The sequence below is a fragment of the Engystomops pustulosus genome, chromosome 6 (assembly GCF_040894005.1).
Source record: "Engystomops pustulosus chromosome 6, aEngPut4.maternal, whole genome shotgun sequence".
In the NCBI taxonomy this organism is placed as follows: domain Eukaryota; kingdom Metazoa; phylum Chordata; class Amphibia; order Anura; family Leptodactylidae; genus Engystomops; species Engystomops pustulosus.
Genome location: NC_092416.1, coordinates 153,593,485 through 153,611,906, shown reverse-complemented (window position 1 = coordinate 153,611,906; position 18,422 = coordinate 153,593,485). Strand labels below are relative to the sequence as shown.

The window sequence follows — 18,422 nt, the reverse complement described above, 5'->3', positions numbered from 1 at the left end:
CTGAGCCCACAAGAACGTGACGGTTTTTTTCAATTTTTCCACATTTGGAATTTTTTTTCAGCTTCGCAGTACACGGCATGTTAAAATAAATAACATTACGGGAAAGTAAAATTTGCCCTCACACAGGTCTGTACACGTAAAAATGAAAAAGTTATGGATTTTTGAAGTTGGAGAGCGAGAAATGAGCCGAAAAACCCTGCGTCCTTAAGGGGTTAAAGGTATCCGTTGAAAAACAAATACTACAGGGATATTTATCATCAAGTGTCTGAGGTAAACTGTTCTAATTGCGCATGGAAACCAATCAGAGCTCAGCTTTAATTTTATAAACAGCTGTGGGAGAATTAAAGCTGAGCTCTGATTGGTTCCCATGGGCAACTAGAACCGTTCTGCTGATAAAACCCCCCCTTACAAATGTATCTGTCCAGACATCTGTTTCAATTGTAAAACGGATGCCAAATGCAGGTGGGAACTGACCCTTTTTTTTTTTTTTGCAGCTACGTCTACGTATATACGCTTTTAATAGTAGACTACAATTCCCAGAATGCACAGCGCCTCACTTCCGGTATGGCGCCTCCACGGGTCCAGTCGAATCCAGGAATGCATTTCCCGGCATGCATTGCGCCGGGTTTCGTCGTGCTGGACGGTGGGGGGCGCTGTATCCGGTTTAATATCCTCACTTCCCGTTGTTCGGTAGTGGACGGATCCATGGCCGCTGCGGGGGCTACGAATCCTCGGCTGGGCCCGGGTAACTGCCGGGTGGAGAACATATTACATCGGGTCCGGCGGGGGCAGCTCACCGGGTGCGGTCTGACCCGGGGATCTCAGGTGAGAGTTTACCTGTGCTGGGTATATGGTGGTGCCAGCTGTGTGCCCATCACTCCTATGTGTACTGTATATCACACACATCTCTATGGAGCCATTGACATCAGGCCCTGGATTGTGGAGCAGGAGGGAGGAATAATTGTGTCATTGGACTGAATTTCCTTCCAGGAATCTGGGAAAGCTGGGTGAAGACGACTACCTAAGCTCTGATGCTGGTCGTGTTACTTTTTATATGACATTTCTGAGATTGAGAGAAGTACTCCAACTCTTAACCCAAGACTGTGTTCACATTAGTGTTTTTTTCCAAGGATTTTTTTAATTTTTTTTTTCTTAATACATTCCTTGATGGTGACCTGGCAGATAGTATACATAAAGGACCTTTGCGAGTGGGTACTTGAAATAATTGATGGCATAAACTTAGGCTGTGAGAGTCAGATTAATGTGGAAGCCGTCATTGGTGGGCGAAGGAGAAGGCTGCAGTTGGAGGGGTGTAGGTAAACAAGGTTTAACCTCAGTCCCTTTGCAGTAGCAACAGTTAACAACTTAGAAAGTGATCTCATATTGGTGGTCTCAGGACTGATGTCCTAGCGAAGGTGTTCTTCATAATTGTCCTCTGTAGATCATCCATCATATTATCAGCCAGTCCTTCCTGTACATGAACATCCTATGAATTGACATAATACAAAGATTTTGCGTCCTGACTGCGATGGGTGAGGCCTAAGAGTGCGCTCACATTATTGTAGTGTAAGGAACGATGCAGCAAAACCCATAGAGGTCAACTGGTTAAAAAAATTTTTTAATATGTTTCTGAAACTGCTGCCGTATTGTAATAAAACTGGCACAAAGGAATATCTACCCCTCTAATTGAATCTACAAAGTGATTGCTTCCCTAATTTAAAGGGACTGTGCAGCAGACTTCACAGGATAGGGTATACGTGTCTGATCACAGGGGGTCAGAACGCTGAGATGACAAAGCCTCGTGCAGAATGGAGTGTAGGTGGACACTCCTATTTATTGGACTTCCATGTGTCATCTGCCATGTGTCACTTTACCACCACATGACAACTCTATACTTGGTGTTACGGATTTATAGAGAGAGCTGAAGGGCTGAGCCCTTTTCATATGTTATGAGGTGGCAAACGCTCACCTCTAAAACTCCCAATTGGAGCTGAGTTCTCCCTGATGTTAGCTCATTGAATTGCAGCCAAATCCCTTAAAGGGTTTTTCCATGAAGGAAAGTTAGGCCCTATCCACAGGAAAGGGTCTAACTTGCTCATCAGTGGGGGGGCTTAGCACGGCGACTACCGCAGATTGCGAAAACAAGAGGTCCGTCAGACCCCTTGTCGCTTCGTCAGAGTACTGGAGCAGACGGCCGTGCGTGACTGTTCTGCTCCATCTCTATGGAGCAGACGGAAATTGCCAAGTACAGATCTCCGTCAGCTCCATAGAGATTAATGGAGAAGAACAGTCATGCGCGGCCGTTTGCTCCAGTAGAGGAGGACCGACCGACGGACCCCTCCTTTTCGTGATCTGCGGTGTTCTCACCACTGAGACCCCCACTGATCAGCGAGTTAGGCCCACGGGATAGGGCCTAACTTTCCTTCGTGGGAAAACCCCCTTTAAATTGAAATAATCCCCCTTTCCCTAGAACATAAATAAAACGAGACAAGGATTAACATGTCTTTTGTCCTCGCGTCCCAAAATGCCTGATCAAAATGTAAAAACTGTTATTCCCGGACGTGAGCATCCTAATGGAAATTGCATTATCACAAATTGTGGCGCTTTTTTTTGCCATTTTGCAACAGATAAAAATTTTTAATAAAAATTGATCAAAAAGTCATACAGGCCCCAAAGGTAGCAATGGGAACGGTATCTCATCCTGCAACAAACGACACCTTACTCAGGTCGTGCAACCAAGTAAGCAAAAGTAATTAGTATCAGAATATGGCGAAACAAAATCTTTAAAAACATAATAAAAGTTATATAAATTTGGAATCTCTGTGATTGAATCAAGTGAAAGCCGTAAAACACAAGAGTCCACAAGAATACAGGCGGTCCCCTACTTAAGGACACCTGACTTACAGACAACCCATAGTTACAGACAGACCCCTCTGAAATCTGGTGAAGCTCTGAATGCTTTACTATAGTCCCAGACTGCAATGATCATCTGTAAGGTGTCTGTAATGAAGCTTTATTGATAATCCTTGCTCCCATTACAGCAAAAAAAAATTAAATTCAAATTGTCACTGAGGCCAAAATTTTTTTTGTCTGGATCTACAATTATAAAATATACAGTTTCGACTTACATACAAATTCAACTTAAGAACAAACCTCCAGACCCTATCTTGTATGTAACCCGGGGACTGCCTGTACTGCTTTTGGAAAATATGGCATTACACCATAAACTCCAGTGGTACCCCAGAAGTAATGTAGATTTGGGTGGGTGCATTGTCTTCTGTAGAAATGTCCATTGTTTTAATAGGGAAAGTGACGGGTGTGCAGGCAGCATGAAGTGTGTGTGTGTCCTGTAGACTGACATCTCCTGTATGGATGTGCATCTACAAGCTCAATAAAGATGTATCGCATATAGAGCGCTCCCAGGACAGCGCTCTACTATGGGAGCATCGTGGCTCAGTGGTTAGTACTACAGCCTTGCAGTGCTGGGGTCCTGGGTTCAAGTGCCATCCAGGTAAAAATCTGCAAAGAGTTTGTATGTTCTCTTTGTGATTTCCTCCGGGTCCTCTGGTTTCCTCCCACACATACTGGTAGGTTGATGAGATTGTGAGCCCCATTGGGGACAGGGACTGATTTGGCAAACTCTGTGCAGCGGTGCGTAATCTGTGTGCGCTATATAAATAAAGGAAATATTACTCTGCATACAAGTAGAAGTGAAAGCAATAGGATTTTAGTTTCTAAAAGGGAGTTTCCAGTGATAAATAAAGCTCACATCCTACCACCCTCCTGGCACGGAGTATGGCCACACATTTACGCAATCATCCTGTGCCTGGCCAGTTTTTAGGGTAGAGTCACATAGATCCGGAGATGGGCGTCCGATGTTGATGTAAAAATCCATCATGTAACTTGTAGTCCGTGGATTCCCTGCAGATTTTCCGTCTACACTGTGAATCTGCAGCAGTAAATGGACTTTTTGTGGATGAAAAACTCTGAATCTGATGTCAGTTTTGATGAAGAGAATTTTCTGCATCTTCTAAATCTGGTTGTAATCCGCAACACGTTTTCCGTGTGGGAAATCCACAATAGATCCTGACCATATACATCCCTGGTCCAGTGGGATATCCACTCAGTCCTTTGGGAGATTTATCAGAAGTGTCTGAGAGCAGAACAGTTCTGATGGAAACCAATCAGAGCCAAGCTTTAATTTTCTCACAGGTGTTTATAAAATGAAAGCTGAGCTCTGATTGGTTTTACCTCAACACTTGTGATAAATCTGCCTCTCTAATAGTGAGTTACTACAGTTAGTAATGTTTTCCAGCATCCCAGCGTCTTATCCATTCCTCCCTGGGGACCCCGCTACATTGTTCTATATGTGATCTATGGAAAGGACTCGGACCTGTGTAAACCTTGTTTTCTGCTATCTATTATACATTTATCTGAATAACAATATCTTGTGCTTTCATATGTTTTATTGAATTGTTTTTAGCTCGCATAGTTGAGAACTTATATAGGTTTCTCTCAGTTCATTTAGAGACCTATTACATGAACTTTTACATTTTGTATGCGTCCATGTGTTTATTATTGGTCCATTTACCTTTTTTATTTATATATCATTTTTTCTTTATAATGTTTTCAGTGTGTGTTACTAATTGGACTTGATGAAGAGGACGGGGTGTCCTCAAAATGCATAGTCCTCATAATAAAATTGCGCTTCATTCTAATACATGCTTTCTAAAGTCTGTGGGGCAGCGCGTACACCAAAAACCTGTTTTTTCCATCCATATTTTCTTAACTTGTATCTAATACCGCCAGTCTACTACAGACGGTCACAGGATAGGCTGCAGCCCGTTCTAGACTTTATATACGCTTTGTTGTACGCCACCACGGCCATCCTTTTCACATACTTGGGGCGCCAGGTGACACCTTTTCTATCTCTACTCTCTTACAATTGTCATTTAGGAACCTCTCATTCTCATGAACGTTGCTTTCTTCACAGATTTCAGAGGAACTACTTAAAGAAAGGGACAAGCAGGCCAAGTGGAACAGTATCCCCCTCCTCCTGCGCAAGTTGTATGAAGGCAGCCACCCCAACAGTGACTTCTCCCAGTGCCAGGCCATACTGAAGGTACAGATGTCACCCTCTTTAAGAGGACCACTAACCTCACGTGGCCTGTCTCTCTCAGAAATTGTTGCTGGGTTAGAGGGCCTATACAGTTTGACCCTATGATCACTGATCGGGCATATAATCGGCTGGTTGCACCAAAATATTTAAAGGGGTTTGCCATGAATTCTAGTTGATGACCTGCAGGATCAGCTGTTCGGCCCATCAAGAAAAGGGATCAGGAAGCAGTTGGGTCCTGTGGTCTCGGTAGTGTCTAGAAACTGTTACTTTTATAAAAATAAAGGTGAGAAATGAGATCCACAAAATGCAGAGCTCTAATGTAAACCTGTGTCCAGGAATGTCAATTTTAGCTGGTGACAGGTCCCAATAGCATATGCTATGCTGGTTTTAAATATTCCTTTTTTAAGCATTCATACTTTTAGTAATTTATATAAGATTTATTCCCATTACCTGGCTCCCTACCAGCAGTGTGTGGTAAGTTCCAGGGGCGGGGGCAGCTGCAGCTGTGTCAGTCTCCTTTCGTCTACTCTCATCCCGCTTCCTCCCCAATTCCTGTCATGTGCATTGATGGTGTGGAAGGGAGGAAGAATGTACGAGGAGAAAGGGGTACATACAGGCTACAGCTGCACCTCCCCGGGACTCACCCCATGCTGCTGGCAGGGAGTTGGGTAATGTGAATTAAACTGTAATAAACTACTGAAATGACTCAGAATGCTGACAAAGGCATTTTTCTAAATCTGCATAGCATAGGCCAGTGATGGCGAACCTTTTGGAGACCGTGCCCACGCTACAACAGAAACCCACTTTTATGTCACAAAGTGCCAGCATGACAAATTAAGCAGTAACTTATTAATCCCTGCTGTATCACATGTTTCAATTGTATTGGTGTCCTGAGTTCACCAATACAATAGAAAGATGATGGAGAAATTTGGATTGTATCTTCCCTCCAGGGTCCCCTGAAGAGTAAGAATCAGGGGACCCAGAACAGGAGCTCCAATGACAATCCATCTCTATCCACAACTTCTCGCTCCTCCTGTAGTCCTGGCAGCTAAATAGCGCTGAGCATGGCGCGTCCTGGGATGTATTGGATCACAGGAGAAAACCTTGAGTCCTAGCTGGCAAACTCTGAGTTGGAGTGAAGGCCTGAGTGCCCACAGAAAATGCTCCGAGTGCCACCTCTGGCACCAGTGCCATAGGTTCGCCACCACTGGCATAGGCTATTGGGATCTGACACAAGCTAAGTACTAGATTTCTAGTAACTGGTAAAAAGGACCAGTCAGAAGAAGCTCATCCACAAAAAATGGAATTTACAATGTATCGCCTCTAATAAACAGCTGTTTAGTCAGTCATGGAAGCTGATACATAAACCTCTAGCATTAATTACTTATGATTTAGTATTTTTATGTGCAAAATGTACAGGACATTAATATCCTAATGAGGTTCCTGCACTCGGTACCCTAATAGATCAGCTGTTCCCAGCATCTATGAGGATGGAACAGGAAGGGGACAGCGCCGTTCTCTGTCCAGTGGCAGGACCAAGGATCTCTCTGCTTACTGTTATATTTTCATGTCTCATAAGTATCTGCCATGTCCATCTAATCCAACTTGCTTTGTGTGATTGTGTTTTTTTTGTCCACCGACAGGAAATCTCTCCTCTACTTTCTATGGAAGCGATGGCAATTGTGACCGATGATAAGAAGTCTGGTCCGGAGTTGCCTTTTCCCAACACGTACACATTTGATCTGTTTGGTGGAGTTGATGTAAGTTTTGTGTATATCCTGACATGTTGGTTATATCTGGGTTATTATTAGATCGCTATGGACTGTATATTGTGTTTTATGGGATTACTAGTAGATGTAGAATAAAACTAATGGACCTGTCACATATTATGTAGGTTTTGTAGCTTTAGATCAGAGCTTAGACCCCACAGATCGCCAAAACGAAGGGTTGCTCAGCAATTTCCGTCGGCTCCATAGAAATGGAGAAAAACGGTCATGTGCGGCCATCTGCGCCATTAGTCTCCCATGGGACCCCTCGTCTTCGCGATCTGTTGGGGTCTCAGCTAGTTAGGCCCTAAAGGGATGTAAAGAGGAAATGGAAGTGAAAGTGTGTGTACACATGCAGATACCTGGACAATCAATATCAATCTAAATTTGTGTAGAATTGGCTACTTTATCTGTCTGAAAATCTGTTACCAAATGCAGTAATTTTTGTGTCTGAAAAGCAACTCCCATTATAGTGATTAGAAAGTGTAAAATGCCAACTAGAATTCTGATTATTCATATATCGTTGTATAAAGTGCTATTACGGCTCATGTGGCCCTGGGTATAGGTTAAATACAGTAGGTTGGAGTATTAGGATTTCTTATTTCCATGTTTACATTTTAAGTTTCCATAGTTGAGAAATAGAAACAATTCTTCTAAGCACCAAGTCCCTAAACCAGGATTTCTGTTTTGCAATGTTTAGTACAAATATTCCAGGAATGTACAGTGGAAAGAATCGTATAGCGACGACTCACAACTATGAAAATGACATTTCCTAAGTAGTTGTAAACCTTTAGCAAGTTACAAGTTCAACTAAATCTTTTCCCATAAATCAACTGGATTCTTCTCCGCTTCCCCTCCCCTGTCATGCACGGGTTGGACTCGATGCTCATTGCGCCGGGATCCCTTTAAATCTCTCGCACAAGGCTCTTTAATAAGATGATAAATATTCTATGTGCTTTATGGCTGACACTGAGTTACTGGAAGTGAATTTGTCTACTATTGTGAAAGCATCTGCATTATTGGAGCCGCCCTTTCAGCAATTCAGCATTGTATGCACTATGTTGTAATTTATGGGGCAATGGACGGTATTGATAGAAGGGCAAGCTACTATTCTGACAATGTGGCCTCCATATAATGATGAGAATATATCTAGTGCTTTACAGAACTACATTGAATTAACCCTGTGTCTCCCTGCAGCTATTAGTGGAGATTCTCATGCGGCCAAGTCTTTTCCCTCAGAAGAAGAAACACAAAAGTAAGTGACTCATTTCAGAGCAGCCGGTCATGCCTTACAGAGGAGGTGGGGACGTGTGACTAGTCCATTATACACAGTGTCACTTGTTGTAATGGTTTATTAGTCTGCTATAGTTAGCCTCAAAATGGCTCGTCCGGGATAATAGTTTTAAAGGGAGGTTTACCATATTATGTAGAATCATTCCCCATTCACACCTCTAGATGCTGTTTTGAAGAGGGTGACTTAACCCTTTGAATGATGTAAGCAATAGATGAGGATTGTCACCCAGGGATACAAGGAAAATTTGTCACCCTCGTGATACGTTGCAATTTACTGGGTTCCTATCATCAAGACCCAAGCTAACGCCAAAAAAGAGTTTCTGCAGTGTTTTTTGTGCCTTCTTTTAGAAGGATCGGGCATGTCTCCATTCATCAGCCTGATCCCTGCCGTCTGGGTAGAGGCAGCCAGTCTTGCCTCCATTCATGTATAATGTCTAGCAATAGCTTCTAGCAAGAATCTAATTGAGAAACCATCTCCTTCTTTTCCAGTTGATGACGAGCTGATAAAGGACTGCCTGAGTATCCTGTACAACACCTGCATATGTGTAAGAACCTTCTACATTCAAGATGTTTAATTGAATTCTGCACAGATATTTTAGATCTGCAAAAAATCCATTACATGAAGTATCTGGGGGAGAACCTTATGTTAAAATAATTACAGGAAAGGTCTTGGTTCTGGTTAATCTGACAGCAGCTCATAAAATTGGGATTTGAGTTAATAAATAGATCATGATCTGATTCAGGTCCTGTTTCTCTGCATGAACAGAACCAGAATCCTAGTTCCTTCTATTAACTCTGCTGCTTCAGTATCCTGTTCATCCAAAGATAGAAAGCACTTTATTAATACCTCTACTCATTAATTATTGGCATTTTTTGTCCTTAGTAACCGTGATACCTGTTAAGTCTGGGACACAACTATCAATAGGTGTCAGTTTTGTCACCGCAATTAACACTAAAGTGGTTTTACCTGTCGTACATGGATTTGCTTGTCAGATTCTTGTGGTAGAGAATCGGTAAGACTTGATTATCCTAACACGTTCAAGGGAAATTGACCAATACAGTCTGATCTGTAGGCAGCGTGCCATAGAGCAGAATGTACATGGTTTCCTATCCGCAAGCAGCATGTTATAGAGCAGGAGCAGTTGAGCAGATTTATGTAGTATCCTGTCCACCCACTCATTTATTCACTATCAGTTGTAAGCTGCTGATCTGCAGTACCAAATGCAGGCCATGGGCCAAAGGGTTGTGACGGGACTGCCTGGCTGTGGCTTTAGAACCATCCGGGTTTGACTATAAATGTGGATTTTATTTATCACTTTGTTGTGCCAAATATGTTTTTTGGCTTTAAAGGTAAGGGGATTCTAACAAATATTCACTGGAGATGCTTTTCTAGGTTGAATTTTGTCTTTTTGATTCCATAGACAGAAGGCGTCACCAAGCGCTTGGCAGAACGGAACGACTTTGTGCTATTTCTCTTCACGCTCATGACCAACAAGAAAACCTTCCTGCAAACAGCAACTCTCATAGAAGACATATTGGGTGTTAAAAAGGTACTGATGTGGGTTATTTTGTAGGATGTGTTAGTTCCTCTGTATGTAATGCACCACAGACCATCTCTGACCTATAAGACACCTCAGCATAGAAGGTTTCAGCCTCCGCATACATATATTTCTGCAGGAGATGATCCAGCTGGAAGATATACCTAATCTTGCCAGTCTTGTGTCGAGCTTCGATCAGCAACAACTGGCGAACTTCTGTAGGATCCTTTCCGTCACCATATCGGAGCTGGATACAGGGAACGATGATAAATATACACTGCTCGCTAAAGATGCTCAACAGAAGAAGACGCAGAGTCCCTCTAGAGCCGAAATAAACCAAGGTGAACCTGACATATCCGTGCAAAGATGGTGGTTAGAGTGTACATAGGAACTAAAAGCGAGGCTCATATTAGGAACCTATCAAATCCTAGATCACTGGGCATTGCCTGATATTAGGAAACTATCACACCTAAAATAACTAAGCATTGCCTGATATTAGGAAGGTGCCACACCACACATTACTGGGCATTGCCTGATATTAGGAAGGTGCCACACCACACATTACTGGGCATTGCCTGATATTAGGAAGGTGCCACACCACACATTACTGGGCATTGCCTGATATTAGGAAGGTGCCACACCACACCTTACTGGGCATTGTCTGATATTAGAAAGGTGCCACACCACACATTACTGGGCATTGCCTGATATTAGGAAGATGTCACATCACAGATTACTGTGCATTGACTTCCTGCATCCTGATGTTTTCCGGTGGATGAGAGGATCATATAGTAATTGCTGTCTGCACTTCCCCCTTCATAATAACCGCTCCCATATCAGTGGTTGGAGGGGTGTGCCACAGATATGGACACTAATATGGGAGTGGGGATGACAGAAGAAGCGTGCAGACCATAATAACTGCATGTCCATCCGCCGAAAGACAGATGTCCTGTTCTAGGTCCTCCTGCACAGGGTCACATGACCCATGGCTCCTGGCGACTGCTGTGAAATGGTACACCTGTAACGAGCATTTGGATTGTTTGAGTTTTTCCCCAACTAGCATATAACGTCCTTTATATGTTTGTTTTCATGCTTTATCCCCAGCCACCCTCCTGAACATCCCAGGCTTCATAGAGAGGCTATGCAAGCTTGCTACCCGCAAAGTGTCTGAGTCTACAGGTACAACCACCTTCTTACAGGAGCTGGAGGAGTGGTACACGTGGCTGGACAATGCACTGGTGTTGGATGCCTTGATGCGTGTGGCTCACGAGGAGACAGAGCAGAGCGGGACAGGTAAGTTGTCCTGCAGGTTAGCCGGTGCAGTTCTATATCTATTGGCTGAGATGTGAGTCTTAGGCCTCGTTCACACGGCCGTTGGGGGACGTATATACGTCTGATAAACGTCCAACCATATGGTGGCGATGGTCACATGGCACCGTATGGAGCGGTACATGTCCTATTTTTCCCCGGAATACAGCGCCGCGCACCATGTTTCTCTATGGAGAGAGGTGGGGGGTGAGCGGCTCCTCTACCCGGCGCTGTGTGCCCGCCATGCTACTGTACGTCGGGCACAAGTTTGTCTGAATATAGCCTTAGGCGTGTTATCTGTCTCCTAGAATCCTCGGATGAGAGCGGTCTGGCTAATGCTTCCTCCAGAACGCAGCTTCCGCAATCCATGAAGATCATGCATGAGATCATGTACAAGGTGGAGGTCCTGTACGTGCTCTGTGTCCTGCTGATGGGGCGACAGAGGAATCAGGTATGTGCCTTGCTGGACTTTCAGGTCATCTCTATTATTATTGTATGTGTGGATGTTGGTATTTATCTCCAGACAGGCTCACTGTGGACTACATTCTCCATCAACTTGATGAGGAAGCACTAAATGTCACCCCTTAACATATGATTTATTTGTTTTAATCTTTTACTTATTTTCACTTTTTTTATTTTTTATGGTCTTAAAGGTCCATAAGATGATAGCAGAGTTCAAACTGATCCCGGGACTCAATAATCTCTTTGACAAGCTGATCTGGAGGAAACATTCAGCGTCTTCCCTAGTTCTCCATGGACATAACCAGAACTGTGACTGCAGTCCTGTAAGTAGTAGAAGGGTTTGTAGCATTCATTGAATACTGAAAATTGCATCCATTATAAAGTATATATTATAGGTCTGTCTATACTGTATAGCTACATAGGATTCATTCTCTAGTGGGGTAATGGAACCTTTATGTATAGCGAATGCCATGAATATTGTTTGCTGGCAGTCGTCTTATATTAAAGGTTTTGCACATGGTCCTCGCAATTTCCATTCTCACCACTCATTTTCTTATCAACTTCTGGATGCCTCTTGATGGTCAAGAAATGCTTCAACAGTGTCCAGAAAATGTTGGGCTAAGCAGCATTTCCCATGTATCTAGAGGGACTTGGAAGCAGAGACCATAGAAGTTGTAGGCAAGGTCAGAAATTAAGCTACAGGAGAATAGTTAGGAGATAAACGTTTCTACTTTTGATGAACTCTTTTCTTCACCTCTTTAACCTTTTTATATATACATATTTCTTGCATTACCCTTGTGTTTCTTTATGACTGTGAATATTATTTTTTTTAGGATATATCGCTCAAGATCCAGTTTTTGAGATTGCTCCAGAGTTTCAGTGACCATCATGAGTAAGTGACGTGAACTCAATCACTATATCTCCCTACACACATTACACACATTGCTTACTGCAGGTTTACGGACCATGCGTTGTCCCCCTTCTTGATGCAAGTAGACCCTGCTAGTTTACAGGTGACAGGGTATTGCCCATGTAATTTATTTTGCACAAGTTGAGCTATAGTTTCCATCTGACCTCCTCCCTTTCTCCTACAAGCAGAAAACAAGTTCATGGTAAAACCCATTGTGATGACTGCTAGCTGGTGGTCACTTATTGTGTATTCTTCACTAGTAGCCCATTTAAGGTAACCTGTGACCTTATTTTTCACAAATACAGTGGCAGGTCCCCATAGAGCCCTAGTAACTATAATAATAATAATAATATAATAATCTTTATATAGCGCCATCAAATTCAGTAGCACTTTACAAATCATAGGGACATATACAAATAAACTATATGACATCTTTCTTTCAGCTAAAAATTGTTTCTTTTAGATCTCCATATAATAAACTTTATAATTTTACCTGGTATGCAAAGATGTCTATAGCGAGTTGAAGTTGGCGTGGCGTCCTCCGGCCACATGCTTTTTCTGCAAGCAGAAGTAATGTCATGTGATCAGAGTGACCTCATTGAAGGTCCTTTAGCCTCCGAACATTGGCAAACTGTACACCAAGCATATATCTCATGAAAACATTGCATATCATATGACATAAAATCACAGCAGCCTGCATGGAGAGGAGTTGAAGTCAATGCAGGCATGCTGTGATTTTTTTTTTTTTTATGTGGTCAGTTATGTGCATGGGGTACAGTTTGCTAATTGCAAGAGGCCAAGGGACCTGTGATGATGTCACCTGACATGAGACCACACCCCCGACTCACTCTAAAGATTGTTAGATACCAGGCAAGTTTATAACTCTGATTTTATAGGGATCTGAGGGGAAACAATTTTTTAGCAAAAAGAAACTATCAGATAATCACTTGGGATCTATGGGTACCTGTCACTAGTTGTATTTCTTAAAATGTGGTAACAGGTTCTCTATAAAGGCATCGGAATCATACCTAGCAACTTTTTCTTTTATCATGGACTGTTTTCAAAACCTGCAGTAGTAACAAATAAAACAATAACAATAAAAAAATTTCTGGCCTACACATTGATCCTCCAGCAGGAGGACACACATCACTGCAGGACCACACAAGTAGGTAGTATACCAGACCTACAAGTCCGCAGAAGTGGCTTAGTATTCTGCCTTTGCAGTATATTATTTTTTACTTCATACCTTCTGATTTCCGTAGTGATCATGTGACTCTTAACAATCCTATCTAAACTTGTCTTTTCCCGATTTACAGGAACAAATATTTGCTGCTGAATAGCCAAGAATTAAATGAACTGAGTGCCATATCCTTGAAAGCAAATATCCCTGAAGTGGAGGCTGTGATGAATACAGATAGGTAAGAGATCTGACAGCCAGACCCCCTGGTTCAAGAGTCCTGGTTGTTGTGTTATCCTTAACCATTGCAGATCCTGGGACATATAGATTGGACTAAGCGTTATATGTCGTAATGGCCTTATGTAGTCCTCAGTATATTTTGCATATTAACATCAGCCCTGGGTTTCAGCCTGTTGTTGTAATACAGTAGCACATTGTAAGTCTCCATGCAAATGAACGCCTGCATTTCGCTGACTGCAAATAACTGATCCGAGGTCTATTGTTAGCGTATGCAAGTCATCGTCTTGTGAGGTCCACTCACGGGATGATCGTACAAAAAAACTTGACAAGCCACAAACACAGGCAGTAATAGGACCCACTCTATGATTTGTGGCTCAAGCAGACGGCTCATACATGGGCAGTGCAAACCGCAACCATGTGTATATGAGCCCATAGAAGTAAATGGGGATCAGGTGAATCAATGGGACAAAAACATCTTTGTGCATGAGGGCTAAGAAAGAACTAACAGCAGTTTCCTATTTGTTTCAGGAGCTTAGTATGTGATGGAAAGAAGGGCTTATTAACTAGACTACTACACGTCATGAAGAAGGAGCCAGCAGAGTCGTCTTTCAGGTGCATTAAGTTATTATGTTGGAACAGGTGAAAAATATATATTGTGCAATGTTCAGGGAACTCTTAACTTTTAGACAAAGCCAGAGATTAAACTTTTTGCATTGCTTCTCTGTCCTAGCCACACATGCTGATCTATCAAGAAACTCTGATTATACATTCACCAATATGAGATTAGTCCATTGAGCACTGGTAGTATCTTATATTATCAAGAAGCCTATTATAGGCCAACAACAAGAGAGAGAGATGGAGATTCCACATTCAGGACCTGCACTGATCAGCTATATTAAAGGACTTTGGGGTGTGCCTAGCTTTGTACTGTGTACCACTGCTACCAGGTAGACTGGGCAGTGTTATTTAGGAGTCATCAGAGATGGCATAAGCAGACAGATGATTGCCTCGTGGGGGGTGAGCGTAAGAAGGATGATATCCATAACCTCGAAACAAGTGTATTTACTAATGCATGATCCATCTCTATTGCTACGTACACGATTTGTGTTTTTAATTGTTTTTAATATTCTATTTTTGGTTGCTCAATAAAATTACTTGTACGCATCCTCTTTTTCTTTGTTCTTTATGTACCTATTTGCTTGAGATGTGGTTTTGAGTTCTCTTCACCCATTTTTTTGTATACGTGCAGGTTCTGGCAGGCCCGGGCTGTGGAAAGCTTTCTCCGAGGTGTGACCTCTTACGCCGACCAGATGTTTCTTTTAAAGCGAGGCCTATTAGAGGTGAGTTTCGTCCTAAAATGCAGGCCGGCTCATTCGCGAAAGAAATGTAAAAGGAAGGATCCCAGCTCTCGCTAGACATGTCTTGGTCTCTTTCTTTTCCGTTTTGTATCTGCATGTTATTTTATGACACTTTGCTGTGTAACATAGCATTTCTATCCTTGTAGCACATCCTCTACTGCATTGTGGACAGTGAATGCAAATCTAGAGATGTCCTTCAGAGCTACTTTGACCTCCTTGGGGAGCTGATGAAGTTTAACATAGACGCCTTCAAGAGATTTAACAAATATATTAACACTGATGAAAAGGTAATGAATGGGGCACGTTACTTTTGTTAATCCTTAGTTTTTGGACACCGCTTTTTGGATGAGGTCTTCCAGATGTTGGATTAACCTAATGAGACCTATTATTAGACCTAAAAGATAAGATGTGCCTTATAATCTGTGCCTTCGTTATGAGTCACATTCCCTTCCAGTTTTAAGTTCTCTTACTCCCATTCAGTGTTGGTCCCAGTGGTCAGACCTCTCTCCCTATGTAATGGGTCTCATATTCTATAGAAAAGGGAGAAGTAACTTTTTTGAACAACCCTTTTAGCACATCTTTGGCTTCTTATGGCTGTTTCTTTCTGCTTTAGTTTCAGGTTTTCCTGAACCAGATCAACAGCTCATTGGTGGACTCGAACATGTTAGTGAGGTGCATTGCATTGTCTCTGGACCGGTTTGAAAGCCAGTCTGATGATATCAAAGGTGAGGATCATCTATTATACCCAAATACTTCTCACAGGAGAATACAGATCTCTTATCAAAGCAGAGGTAATTCTAATCTCTAAATGTACTTTGCCTTCACAGTGGCCGAAATTCTGTCTGAGTGTCGGCTCTTGTCCTATATGATCCAGGGGTCCGTCCGTATGTCTTTCCTCTTCCGGCTCATTAACATCATTCATGTGCAGACACTGACACAGGTAAGGGCTTCCCCCAAGATCCTCTTTTAGAGTGTGTGTGTGTATGTATATTTATACATGCATACATAAATAGATACATACATTTTTCTATGTATGCATGTATCTATTAGTTTGTACTATTGCTTATTGCTGTGTTTGTCCTGAATGTTTCCATTACAGGAGAATGTCAGCTGTTTAAATACAAGCCTTGTGATCCTAATGCTGGCCCGAAGGAAAGGCCGACTACCGTGCTACCTGCAGACCATCAGAGACATGGAGTGTATGGAAAAATACCCAGGGTTCATACTCAACAACTTCCACAGCCTCCTGCGATTCTGGCAGCAGCATTACCTTAACAAGGACAAAGACAGCACTTGCTTAGAAAATGTGAGCTCAGCTTATACATTAAATTTTTTGTTTTTTAGGGGTTAAGGGGTTTCATTTAATATACAATAATAATGTCAATTCTACCTTCTCTTTCAGAGTTCATGTATTAACTTCAACTACTGGAAAGAGACTGTATCTGTTTTGTTAATTCCAGACAGGACATCTCCTTGTGCCATAGTAAGTTACATAGATGAGGCCTATATGGACGTGGACAAGGAGTTTCTGGAGGACTGATCCACGCTTGGGAATCTGCTGTATGGACAGATACTTCTGAGGGGATTTCCGCGATCCGGGGACTTCCTGCATCCTGGATTGTTAATTCTGCCCAAAAGTCAATGTGCCCAGCAGTAACCATTGATGCCACTCTCCAGGATAATAAGTCTGTGCAATACATTCAGGGACATCATCAGTTCATGAACCTTTTTCTTTTCGGGTTTGGTTTTCTTATTTGACTAAAGGTTTTATTCTTCCTGTTTCCTTTTTTTTCTCTTGTGCGGTTCAGACATAACGTCGTGAAACACTGCAGCCATCCAGGACCCGGTTGTCTTCCTATTCCCACTAGAAGCAGACAGTGGGGACCCGGCAATAATTTAAAGAGGCCAAAAATGGCAAGAAAGCTCCGAAATTCTTTATTAATGACCTGAAAGCTGATGGTGGGTGGTGGCTGTCAAATCCTTGTTTTACTAGGAACGGGGGTGGGTGTGACCCAGTTTTTATCTAATATCAGTTCCTTTCTTAGATTTTGGAATTGGCCTTACCTACAAATTCCTATGATCATTACTAACCCCCCCTCCATCTTAACCTCCGCTCCCCTCATTTAAGGTGCACCCCACCGCTTTCAATTGCCATTCGGATTTTCTTCTCAGGAACGGTGATGTCGATGCTTGGATTTAGTTCCTTTTTACTTTACCATGATTGTATGTTTTTGTTTTGTTTTTTTGCAGAAAGTGTGTTTCACATACTATAACAATTCTACGACTTGGTTCTGACATAGAGTGGCTTTTTAATACTTGACCTATCGCGGTACAAGGTGTGGAGCAGGGGGGGGTCTCTACGTTTTTAGAGTCATGACCTGATTTGAATGTACACGTCTCTTTGTAAGGTATTATGAAGAAGGACTGCCATTTTATTGTCACCTTAGGACGGCAATACCCAGACATATCTGTGGTTGCACATCTCCGCGCCTATGATTCCTGACGGATAAAACTGTGGAGATGGGTGCCTTAGATATCACGAAGGTAGAGACGTCCTTTGGTTATACGTTTTTAACATTTAATGTGCTTGAAAATATGAAATCCCTCCATTTTTCCCTCCATCTTTGATCAGTAACCTGATGTTACAGTACAGTTAGTCAGTGCCCATTCCTTCTTGCTGACATGTAAAGTTTCCCATCGTAATTGGCTACAACCCCGAGATATCTTCCCCAGTTACTGTACAATGGCAATAGATGTTGATGTCGTTCCATCTTGCGACAATGGCGAACGTTGGCCATCAGTTACTGTGTAATACTTGGTGAGCCCCTGCGGTCTCCTATACTGAGCGGTGTGCGTGGCCCCCTACGATGACTTATATTGATGTTTTATAAACATTTTGTCTATCCGCTGAGGGGTTGCACATTCACATTTCATCCCTTTTTATGTTTACGTTTTATTATTTCCAGCCCCAGGTATATTTGTTTGATATATAAATATATATATATATATAGAGAAAGATTACTTGTGACTTAGAAATGGTGTAAATAAAGAGATGCTTCTAATTTAAATGTTTCCCCGGCTAAGTCTCATTATTTCTGTTGTTACTCTATGTTCCTACAGACTCTAATCTTATCTGGATCATATCCATAGATACAAACCATCACATTGCAACACATGGTTAAAGGACCATTCCTTTTTAGAATGTGAACTTTAGGGCAGTCTTACATTGCTGTGGTTGGTCCTCTTCATGG

At 42.3% G+C, this 18,422-nt stretch overlaps 1 protein-coding gene across 2 annotated transcripts; it reads left to right on the top strand.

Annotated features, from left to right (window-relative positions):
• Window positions 1-437: 437 nt before the first annotated feature.
• On the top strand, window positions 438-18,243 carry TRPC4AP (transient receptor potential cation channel subfamily C member 4 associated protein). Of its 2 annotated transcripts, none has more exons than XM_072111862.1 (19): window positions 438-462; window positions 4,994-5,122; window positions 6,763-6,879; window positions 8,083-8,140; window positions 8,668-8,723; window positions 9,600-9,728; window positions 9,856-10,057; window positions 10,821-11,009; window positions 11,333-11,475; window positions 11,678-11,809; window positions 12,320-12,378; window positions 13,713-13,814; window positions 14,342-14,425; window positions 15,063-15,153; window positions 15,318-15,458; window positions 15,785-15,896; window positions 15,999-16,111; window positions 16,271-16,477; window positions 16,574-18,243. In XM_072111862.1, exons 1-19 carry the CDS (start codon window positions 457-459, stop codon window positions 16,709-16,711), a joined length of 2,208 nt encoding a protein of 735 aa, XP_071967963.1. In that variant the 5' UTR covers window positions 438-456; the 3' UTR covers window positions 16,712-18,243. The 2 variants fall into 2 exon arrangements, with proteins under 2 accessions (XP_071967963.1, XP_071967962.1); XM_072111861.1 differs by lacking the exon at window positions 438-462 and adding an exon at window positions 545-825.
• Window positions 18,244-18,422: the final 179 nt, after the last annotated feature.

Bases quoted from the DNA above. Each gene is read 5' to 3' on its own strand.
- TRPC4AP (XM_072111861.1), top strand. From the start codon at position 565: ATGGCGCCTCCACGGGTCCAGTCGAATCCAGGAATGCATTTCCCGGCA. The intron at 9,729-9,855 runs GTACTGATGTGG...ATATTTCTGCAG, and splicing joins ACATATTGGGTGTTAAAAAG to GAGATGATCCAGCTGGAAGA. The intron at 11,476-11,677 runs GTATGTGCCTTG...ATGGTCTTAAAG, and splicing joins TGGGGCGACAGAGGAATCAG to GTCCATAAGATGATAGCAGA.